The sequence below is a fragment of the Mandrillus leucophaeus genome, unplaced genomic scaffold, assembly GCF_000951045.1.
Source record: "Mandrillus leucophaeus isolate KB7577 unplaced genomic scaffold, Mleu.le_1.0 Scaffold611, whole genome shotgun sequence".
In the NCBI taxonomy this organism is placed as follows: Eukaryota; Metazoa; Chordata; class Mammalia; order Primates; family Cercopithecidae; genus Mandrillus; species Mandrillus leucophaeus.
Genome location: NW_012106598.1, coordinates 661,232 through 671,780, shown reverse-complemented (window position 1 = coordinate 671,780; position 10,549 = coordinate 661,232). Strand labels below are relative to the sequence as shown.

Sequence of the window (10,549 nt, the reverse complement as noted above, 5' to 3'; positions counted from 1 at the left end):
ATTATATTGAGACTGTAGCCCAGGTGTGGTGGCTCACACCTGTAATCCCAGCACTTTGGGAGGCTGAGGTGGGAGGACTGCTTGAGTCCAGGAGTTTCAGATCAGCCTGAGAAACATGGTGAGACCCTGTCTCTATAAAAAATACAAAAATTAGCTGGATGTGGTGGTGTGCATCTGTAGTCCCAGCTACTCGGGAGGCTGAGACAGGAGGATCACTTGAACCTGGGAGGTAGAGGCTACAGTGAGCTAAAACTGTGCCACTGTACTCTAGCCTGGGTGACAGAGCAAGACTCTGTTAAAAAAAACAATAAACAAACAAACAAACAAATCTCCCAAGACTGCATCGTTTTATCTCAAAATACGCATAGGGAAATAAAAGCATCAACTCTAAATAAGGAGTATTATTAAAACTGTTTTAGTACAAAACAGTTACAAATTCACTTTTCTAGCAGTAACTCAAGTTTCTTGTCTAAAGCTGTTCCACTAAATATGTAAGCTCCCAAGGGCAGGTGGTTTTTGGTCTGTTTTGTTATCTGCTGTATCCCCGCACTTCAAATAGAGTATGGTACGCAGTAGGTTCTCAATACATTTTTTCTGAATAATAAACCAGGTGCCGGGCACGGTGGCTCATGCCTGTAACTCCAGCTCTTAGGGAGGCAGAGGTGGGAGGACAGCTTGAGCCCAGAAGCTCAAGACCTGCCTAGGCAATATAGCGAGACCCTGTTCTCCACAAAAAGGTGAAAAAAAAAAAAAAAAAGGGCAAATAAACCAGGCAACTCTAGTAGAATTTAATATATATATATTTTTTTGAGATGGCGTCTCACTCTGTTGCCCAGGCTGGAGTGCAGTGGCGCGATCTTGGCTCACTGTAACCTCCGCCTCCCGGGTTCAAGGAGTTCTCCTGCCTCAGCCTCTCAGGTAGCTGGGACTACAAGTGCCAATTTTTGTATTTTTAGTAGAGACGGGGTTTCACCATATTGGCCAGGCTGGTCTCGAACTCCTGACCTTGTGACCCACCCACCTTGGCCTCCCAAAGTGCTGGGATTACAGGCGTGAGCCACTGTACCCAGCCCTAAATTTATTTTAATATGATGTAATTAATTTACCCAATTAGAAATCAGATTTTGTGTCGCCAACATAGGCCTTTTATGAAATGGTCCCTTCTACCATACAGATAGCTTCCATAGAAGGCACATCTTTCAAAAGCCTATGACCAAGTTTTAAACAAATGTTCCATTTTGAGAGGCTGAATCATAGTCGTATTATATACATATATTGGGGGAAAATGAAACCAATCGTATTTTCTCTAAGCTATCTATCCCTTGTATGCCTAGATATTTAGCAGGAGAAAATACAGTACAGTGGTTCTTGATTTCACTACTGATAGTTATGTGACTCTGGGCAAGTTATTCAACTTCTCTAGCTTCATTTATAAAATGCATCTTACCTTTCTCTTGGGATTGTTCTGAAGACTAAATTAGTCATTATATTTTAAATGGTTAGCACAGTGCTTAAAACATTATTTACGATAAAACACTTGAGTCAACAAAACTTTATTATGCTTTATTTATTTATTTTTTTTGAGACAGTGTCTCGCTCTGTTGCCCAAGCCAGAGTGCAGTGGCATGATCTTGGTTCACTGCAACCTCTGCCTCTCAGGTTCAAGCGATTCTCCTGCCTCTGCCTCCTAAGTAGCTGGGGTTACAGGCACCCACCACCACACCTGGTTAATTTTTGTGTTTTTAGTAGACACAGGGTTTCACCATGTTAGTCAGGCTGGTCTCGAACTCCTGACCTCAGGTGATCTGCCCACCTCGGCCTCCCAAAGTGCTGGGATTACAGGCATGAGCCACTGTGCCCGGCCAAAACTTTGTTACTTTTTTTTTTTTAAAAGATGGAGTCTTGCACTGTTGCCCAGGCTGTAGTGCAATGGCACGATCTCGGCTCACAGCAACTTTCACCTCCTGAGTTCAAGCGATTCTCCTGCCTCAGCCTCCCAAGTAACTGGGATTACAGGCTCCCGCCACCACACCCAGCTAATTTTTTGTATTTTTAGTAGAGACAGGGTTTTGCTATGTTGGCCAGGCTAGTCTCGAACTCCTGACCTCATGATCTGCCTGCCTTGGCCTCTCAAAGTGCTGGGATTACAGGTGTGAGCCACCGCGCCCGGCAACTTTATTATTCTTAAAAATTACCTGGCTATTTTTGACGAGTACTTCGGCTGGATCACTAGTGCTTATGGTCTTCAAGGAAAAAGCTTTCTCCTGTTTTGGACGGGTTTTAGAGGTATTCACTGGAAGCTCTTCTCTAATCTCTTTTTCTAATTCTTCTGTGTCCTACAGAGAAAAACAATCTATTAGATTATATAAATCATTCATTCCTCATTAATTAAAATCTATGGTGGTGTATGGCTGTAATCCCAGCACTTTGGGAGGCGGAGGTGGGTGAATTGCTTGAGCTCAGGAATTAAAGACCAGCCTGGGCAACATGGTGAAACCATTTCTACAAAAATACAAAAATTAGTCACATGTGGTGGTGTGCACATGTAGTCCCAGTTACTCAGGAGGCTGAGGAGGGAGGACTACTTGAGCCTGAGAGATTGAGGCTGCAGTGAACTGTGATCACACCACTGTACTCCAGGCTGGGTGACTCTGTCTCAAAAAAACACAAAAAACCCCCCAAAACTACAAAAACACAAAAATTAGCCAAGCATGGTGGTGCATTCCTTTAATCCCAGATACTTGGGAAGAGGCACAAGAATTGCTCGAGCCCGGGAAGTGAAGGTTGCAGTGAGCCGAGATCGCACCACTGCATTCCAGCCTGGTCAACAGGGGGAAACTCCGTCCCAAGAAAAACCACAAAAACACTTCACTTAACAATTTCAAGGAATAAAATGTTTATACATAAGTTAATTTTCAAGATAAATTAAGCTTACACAGTAGAAAGGGCAGACAGGAAATTCCTATTTTGGCCATGCCACAATCTAGCTACAAAATCTCAGGGACAGCTGGGCGCAGTGGCTCACGCCTGTAATCCCAGCACTTTGGGAGGCTGAGGCAGGCAGATCACCTGAGGTCAGGAGTTCAAGACCAGCCTGGCCAACATGGTGAAACCCTGTCTCCACTCAAAATACAAAAATTAGCTGGGTGTGGTGGCGCACTCACGCCTGTAATCCCAGCACTTTGGGAGGCTGAGGCAGGCAGATCACCTGAGGTCAGGAGTTCAAGACCAGCCTGGCCAACATGGTGAAACCCTGTCTCCACTAAAAATACAAAAATTAGCTGGGTGTGGTGGCGCATGCCTGTAATCCCAGCTATTTGGCAGGTTGAGGCACGAGAACTGCTTGAACCTGGGAGGCGGAGGTTGCAGTGAGACAAGATCTCGCCACTGCACTCCAGCCTGGGCAACATGGTAAAACTCTATCTCTACTAAAAATACAAAAATTAGGCTGGGCGTGGTGGCTCATGCCTGTAATCCCAGCATTTTGGGAGGCCAAGGTGGGCGGATCACTTGAGGTCAGGAGTTGAAGACCAGCCTGGCCAACATGGTGAAACCCTGTTTCTACTAAAAATACAAAAATTATCCAGTAATGGTGGTACATGCCTGTAATCCCAGCTACTTGGGAGGCTGATGCATGATAATAGATTGAACCTGGGAGATGAAGGTTGCAGTGAGCCAAGATCGCGCCACTGCACTCCAGCCTGGGTGACAGAGTGAGAGATCTTGTCTCAAAAACAAACAAACATCTCAGGGACAAGTCACTTAGTTTTCCCAAACCTCAGTTTCCTCAACTGTAAGGTAAAATTTACCCTATCTAAAAACTCATATAAGCTTTAAGATTTCCATTTTTTGAGGGGTATAAAAATTTATTATACATAAAGAATATCACCACTAACAAATGCAGACAGGCCAAGACACTATGGTACACAGGGTGGAGGACGGCTAGCCCTTTGGAAAGTGAAAGGTTTGGGTGGCGTGGGCCTCATGCCACTCCGATTAATCAGGAGACGGGAGGGCACATGCCAAACACCACAAGACATCAAGGCAGCAAGATTTCCATTCTTAGATTTTCAAACTTTCACGAAGTTTCAGCAAAATAATTCTAAAGCACATTATATGCTTAGGTATGTAAAGTAAACATGAACTAGAATATATTTAATAGAAACATTACTGTTTTTTTCTTTGGCAAATGCATCCATATAAAATGGAAGTTCTTTTTAACAAATGGCTAAGATGATCTTAATGTTCTTCTAACACTAATATTCTATTCTATGATATTTATTCAGTATAGTAGTGGGTTTAGATAGTCAAAATTTTCTATATATTTAGGCTGAGCAGGTAGCTTTGGAAGTATGTGTGTGAAGTCTGTAATCTCACAAAGTTTTTCAAAGTTTTGCAGTCTTACAAAGTCAGAAGACATCAATTTATTTCCATCCTAAGTTGAATTCAACAGTGAAAGACCCCATCAGCCACGCATGAACACCAAAAAGGACTTTGGGTCTGGTGCGGTAGCTTGCATCTGCAATCCCAGCACTTTGTCAAGGAGCCAAGGCAGGAGGACTGTTTGAGTCCAGGAGTCTGGGATAGCCTGTTTAACATAGGGAAACGCTGTCTGTACAACAAAATAAAAAAAAAAATTAGCTGGGCATGGTGGTGCCTGCCTGTAGTCCTAGTTACTTGGGAGGTTGAAGCAAGAAAGCAAGAGGGTCCCTTGAGTCCAGGAGGTCGAGGCTGCAGTGAGCTGTGATGAAGTCACTGTATTTCAGTCTGGCAACAGAATGGAATGTCTCAAAAAACAAACAAAACAAAACAAAAAGAAACAACAATATAACTTTTTTTTTTTTTTTGAGACAGAGTCTCACTCTGTTGCCCAGGCTGGAGTGTACTGGTGCAATCTCAGCTCACTGCAACCTGCGATTCTCCTGCCTCAGCTTCACAAGTAGCTGGGACTACAGGCGCCAGCTACCACACATGGCTAATTTTTGTATTTTTAGTAGAGATGGGGTTTCACCATGTTGGCCAGGATGGTCTCGAACTCCTGACCCTGTGATCCACTTGCCCTGGCCTCCCAAAGCGCTGGGATTACAGGCGTGAGCCACGGCACCCAGTCTAACTTTTTTTTTTTTAAGATGGAGTTTCACTCTTGTTGCCCAGGCTGGAGTGCAATGGCGCAATCTTGGCTCACTGCAACCTCTGCCTCTTGGGTTCAAGTGATTCACCTGCCTCAGCCCCCCGAGTAGCTGGGACTACAGGCGCATGCAACCACCCCCGGTTAATTCTGTATTTGTAGTAGAGGCGGGGTTTCTCCATGTTGGTCAGGCTGGTATTGAATTCCTGACCTCAGGTGATCTGCCCGCCTCGGCCTCCCAAAGTGTTGGGATTATAGGCATGAGCCACTGCACCCAGTCATAACCTTTTATTAGTAGGATATATGTGCTATGTACTCAGCATAGAACTTCATGGATATCTAATTCTCCAAACAACTTATGCAGTTATGTAACTTGTACAAGGTAAAAAAGAATGACAGAACAAGATTCAGAATATAGATCTGACTCTAAACCTAGAATACTCATTCATTGTATTTTTAAAACCACAGCCAACATTTTAAAAAGGATAATCAGAATACCAAAGAAACGTTCACGTTAATGACCTCTGCCAACACATTAAACATTTCAGAATACATCCTACAAAATTTCTTTTAACAGGAACTCAACTAATCCACAATCCACAAAATTATCATTAGTAAATACTCTAAGTCAAAGAAACTCAAGAAGAACTTGGCTAAAATGGTTTTCAGGTAGTACTACTAACAAAGGATAGATGTAACATTTCTCATCTCCCAGCTCCAGCTAACAAGAACAGCATATCTATCATATAGTTTTAGTTTGTTCATATCCATTGATCTTAACTATGTTACAACTTTAATGCCCATCCATTTTTACTACTGAAAAAGTAAGTGTTGATAATAAGCTTGTATTATTTACGAGGGCTTGTATTTCCCACAATAAAAAATAACTGAATACAAATTTCTTTAAAAAGCCATGTAGAAACTTCTTCCAAAAACAGTAAGTGGCTGGGCTTGGTGGCTCACACCTGTAATCCCAGCACTTTGGGAGGCTGAGGTGGGAAGATCACTTGAAGCCAGATCACTTGAGACCAGACCAGCCTGGCCAACATGGTGAAATCCCCTCTCTACTAAAAATACAAAAATTAGCTGGGTGTGGTGGCTCATGCCTGTAATCCCAGCTACTTGGAAGGCTGAGGCAGGAGAATCACTTGAACCTGGGAGGCGGAGGTTACAGTGAGGTGACACTGTGCCACTGCACTCCAACTGGGGCAACACAATGAGACTCCGTCTCAAAAATAAATAAGGCTGGGTGCAGTGGTTCATGCCTGTAATCCCAGCACTTTGGGAGGCCGAGTTGAGCGGATCACTTGAGGCCAGATTACCTGAGACCAGCCTGGCTAACATGGCGAAAGCCTGTCTCTACTGAAAATACAAAAGTTAGTCAGGCGTGGTGGCATGTGCCTGTAATCCTAGCTACTTGGGAAGCTGAGGCAAGAGAATCGCTTGAACCCGGGAGGCAGAGGCTGCAGTGAGCTGAGATTGCACTACTGTACTCCAGCCTGGGCAACAGAACCAGACTCTGTCTCAAAAAATAAATTAAAAAAAAAAAAAGATAAACAAATAGAACAGTAAGTAGGAAAAACTACTATGTGGTCTATCCCTAGAAATTGCGGCTCCCTGTCTCCTACATTTGAACAATTAATTACAGTTATAGTAAGGAATACAAATATTTTAAGAAGTTATAATGTAACAGTATTAGTGCTTTAAAAAAACTAATATGTTTCTAATAATCTGATACATTTGAAATTAAAATACTTTTTTTTTTTGAGACAGGGTCTTGCTCTGTGACCCAGGCTGGAGTACAATAGTGTGATTTTGGCTCACTGCAAGTTCTGCCTGCCGGGCGCAAGTGATCCTCTCACCTCAGCTTCCTGAGTAGTTGGGGCTACAAGCGTATGCCACCATGCCTGGCTAATTTTTGTAGAGACAGGGTTTTGCCATGTTGCCCAGGCTGGTCTCAAACTCCCGGACTGAAGCAAACCTCCCACCTTGGCCTTCCAATGTGCTGGGATTACAGGTGTCAGCCATTGTGCCCGGTTAAAATTTCATCTCTGACTTCATTTTTAGTATAATTTACTTTTTTCCCCCCAGATAGGAGAGATCAAAGAAGAAGAAAAAAAAGAAAATGTATGAGTGATGGAAAGAGAAAATGTCTGTTGGGTAGCTGTCAAAAAAGAAGGAAAGGATACTACTAAGTGAAATAACCAGCAAACTCAAAGTCAAGTGAAAGACTCCACTTGTTATACACATGGTTTTTCTGTGTGCGCTAAATGCTACTTTCCAGTTACTCAAAAGGAATTTTTGTATGTGTAAAATACTGTATCTCTTTTCCCATTTCACCATTATATAATTAAAAAATGCATGAATAATTTGGAATTTTACTTATTTTTGACTTTAGCAACACCTTTAACATGAATTTTTTGAGCAATAACATTTATTACAATAAGATGAATTGAATATGTAAAACATTCCATGACTTTCCAAATAAACATGATGTCTCATACTGTCTTTTAAAATCTCTATATATTCTTAGCATCTGTACCTCATCTTTTCACATTTTAAGCAGGAGGTGCTTAATGAATCCTTGTTGTTTTGACATTTTACCTGTGCGTGAGAGTTATCTTCGCCTTGCTTCTTCTTTTTCTTTTTTTTCTTTTTGGATTTCCCAGTTGGAAGAGCTCCCTCTCCCTTTTCTTTATCATCATCTGAGACCTTAGGTTAAAAGCAAAAATATTAAAGAGAACCAAATGATTATATTTCCATTATTTAGAAAATTATTATGAAATAATTTCATTCATTAGGTACAGTCTTCGTTTCCCAAAATCTAAATAAAAACTAGTAATAAGTAATAAAACGGATCAAGAACTACCTACTTAAAAAATAGCAAAATACATGGAACCTCATTCTCTCAGTGTGTCTATGTCACCCATCACTCGCTGCAACACAGAGAGCTGTGTAAACTTTAGTGTTTTAAAAACTCACTGAATAGGTAATTCTATTTTGAAGTTCAAATGTAGTGCAATTTGCATTAAAATTTATCTGACCCTGTTAAGAGAATGAAATAACAAGCTACACAATGGGGGAATATATTTGCAAGCCATATAGTTCCACCCATGGAACTAGTATCCATACAATATAAGGAACACTCAAATTAAAAAAAAAAAATCCCCTTAGAAAATAAGCAAAAGACATGAACAGACAAATGTTCTTTCACCCAAGACCATACACAGATGGCAAAAAAACACATGGAAAAAAGCTCAACTCCATTTGCTATTAGGCAAATGCATATTAAAACCACAATGAGTTATCACTATACACCTATTAGAACTGCTAAAATAAAAAACAGTGACAACTGCAAATTTAGGTGAGGATACAGAAAAACCAGTTTCTTAAAATACTAAAACATGCAACTATCATAATACTCAGAGATTGTACTCTTGGGCATTCATCCTAGAGAAATGAAAACTTATGTTTAGACAGAGACTTCTGAAAGCCTACATATTTAGCAGCTTTATTCATAATAGTCCCAAACTGGAAAGGACCCATATGTCCTTCAATAGGTAAATGGTTAAAGAAACTGAGGTACATCCAGACCATGGAATATCACTCAGCAGTAAAAAGGTACAACTACCGATACATACAACAACCTGGATGAATCTCCAGAGAATTATGTTGAGTGAAAACAAAACAAACAAACAAACAAAAAAACATATAAAGGCCAGGAGCAGTGGCTGAAGCCTGTAATCCCAGCACTTTGGGAGGCCAGGGCGGGTGGATCCCCTGAGGTCAGGAGTTCAAGAGCAGCCTGACCACTATGGTGAAACCCTGTCTCTACTAAAAATAAAAAAATTAGCTGGGCCTGATGGCATGCACCTGTAATCCCAGCTACTCGGGAGGCTGAGATGGGAGAACTGCTTGAACCCAGGAGGCGGAGGCTGCAGTGAGCCGAGATCATTTCACTGCACTCCGGCCTGGGTAACAGAGCAAGACTCCATCTCAATCAAACCAACAAACAAAAACCATAGCAAAAGGATATATACATACGTGTGTGTGTGTGTCTCTCTCTCTCTCTATATATAATATATAATTCCATTAATAAAACATTCTTGAAATGATAAATGTTCTGTATCTTGATTGCATCAATGTAAACATGCCACTTGTGAAAAGGTAGTTCCCTCTTATTCGCAGTTTTTCTTTCTGCAGTTTCAGTTACCTGCGGTCAGCCTCAGTCTGATATTAAAGTACTTTGAAAGAGACAGAAAGTGAGAGAGACCACATTCACAAAACATCTATTACAGTAAATTTTATAACTGTTTTATTTTATGATTACTGTTGTTAATCTTTTACTAATTTACAAATTAAACTTTATCAGAGGTATGTATAGGAAAAAGCATAGTATACGTAGGGTTTGACACTGGTTTCAGGCATCCACTGGGAGTCTTGGAATGTATCCCCTGTGTATAAGTGGAGGTGGGGAGCGGTGGGGATGGCTACTGCATGACTGTACAGTATTATGGTTTTTTAACATGTTACTACTGGAGAAAACTGGATAGAAGGGGTACAGGGGATCACTCTGTTTCATTCCTGTCTGGTTTTGTTTTGTTTTTTTTTTTCAAGACAGCGTCTTGCTCCGTTGCCCAGGCTGGAGTACAGTGGTGCAATCAAGGCTCACTGCACAGCCTTGACCTCCTGATCCTCTTGCCTTAGCCACTTGAGGAGCTGGGACTATAGGCTGATTTTTCTGTATTTTTTTTTTTTTAAATATTAGAGATAGGGTCTTGCTATGTTGTACAGGCTAGTCTCAAACATGTGGGCTCAAGTGATCCTCCTAGCTTGGTCTTCCGAAGTGCTGGGATTACAGGCGTGAACCACCGTGCCTGGCCTGTATTATTTCTTTCTTTCTTTCTTTTTTTTTTTTTGAGACAGAGTCTCGCTCTGTCGCCCAGACTGGAGTGCAGTGGCCGGATCTCCGCTCACTGCAAGCTCCGCCTCCCGGGTTTACGCCATTCTCCTGCCTCGGCCTCCCGAGTAGCTGGGGCTACAGGGGCCCGCCACCTCGCCCGGCCAGTTTTTTTTGTATATTTTAGTAGAGACGGGGTTTCACTGGGTTAGCCAGGATGGTCTCGATCTCCTGACCTCGTGATCTGCCCGTCTCGGCCTCCCAAAGTGCTGGGATTACAGGCTTGAGCCACCGCACCCGGCTTGTATTATTTCTTGTAACTGCATTTGAATCTACAATTATCTCAAAATAAAAGGTTTAATTTAAATAACTGAATTTGAGAAGTCATGTCATTGAAAATAGCATTCTGCAGGACAAAAAAATACCTATCAAGTTAGCACTGTTATGTTAATATTCATAATGATGCAGAGGCCATGCCAATCTTCTTTGTATCTTATCTTTCTTTTTTTTTTTTTTTTTGA

The 10,549-nt window shown here is 41.7% G+C and overlaps 1 protein-coding gene across 1 annotated transcript in view; it reads right to left on the bottom strand.

Annotated features, from left to right (window-relative positions):
- MTDH (metadherin) overlaps positions 1-10,549 on the bottom strand; it is an 82,493-nt gene that overhangs the window by 9,894 nt on the left and 62,050 nt on the right. Inside the window, exons 9-10 of the mRNA XM_011999996.1 lie at positions 7,733-7,840; positions 2,196-2,336 (exon numbers count right to left, since the gene is read on the bottom strand). Of these exons, the coding sequence (XP_011855386.1) occupies positions 2,196-2,336; positions 7,733-7,840 (249 nt within the window). The remainder of the gene's footprint in view (positions 1-2,195; positions 2,337-7,732; positions 7,841-10,549) is intronic.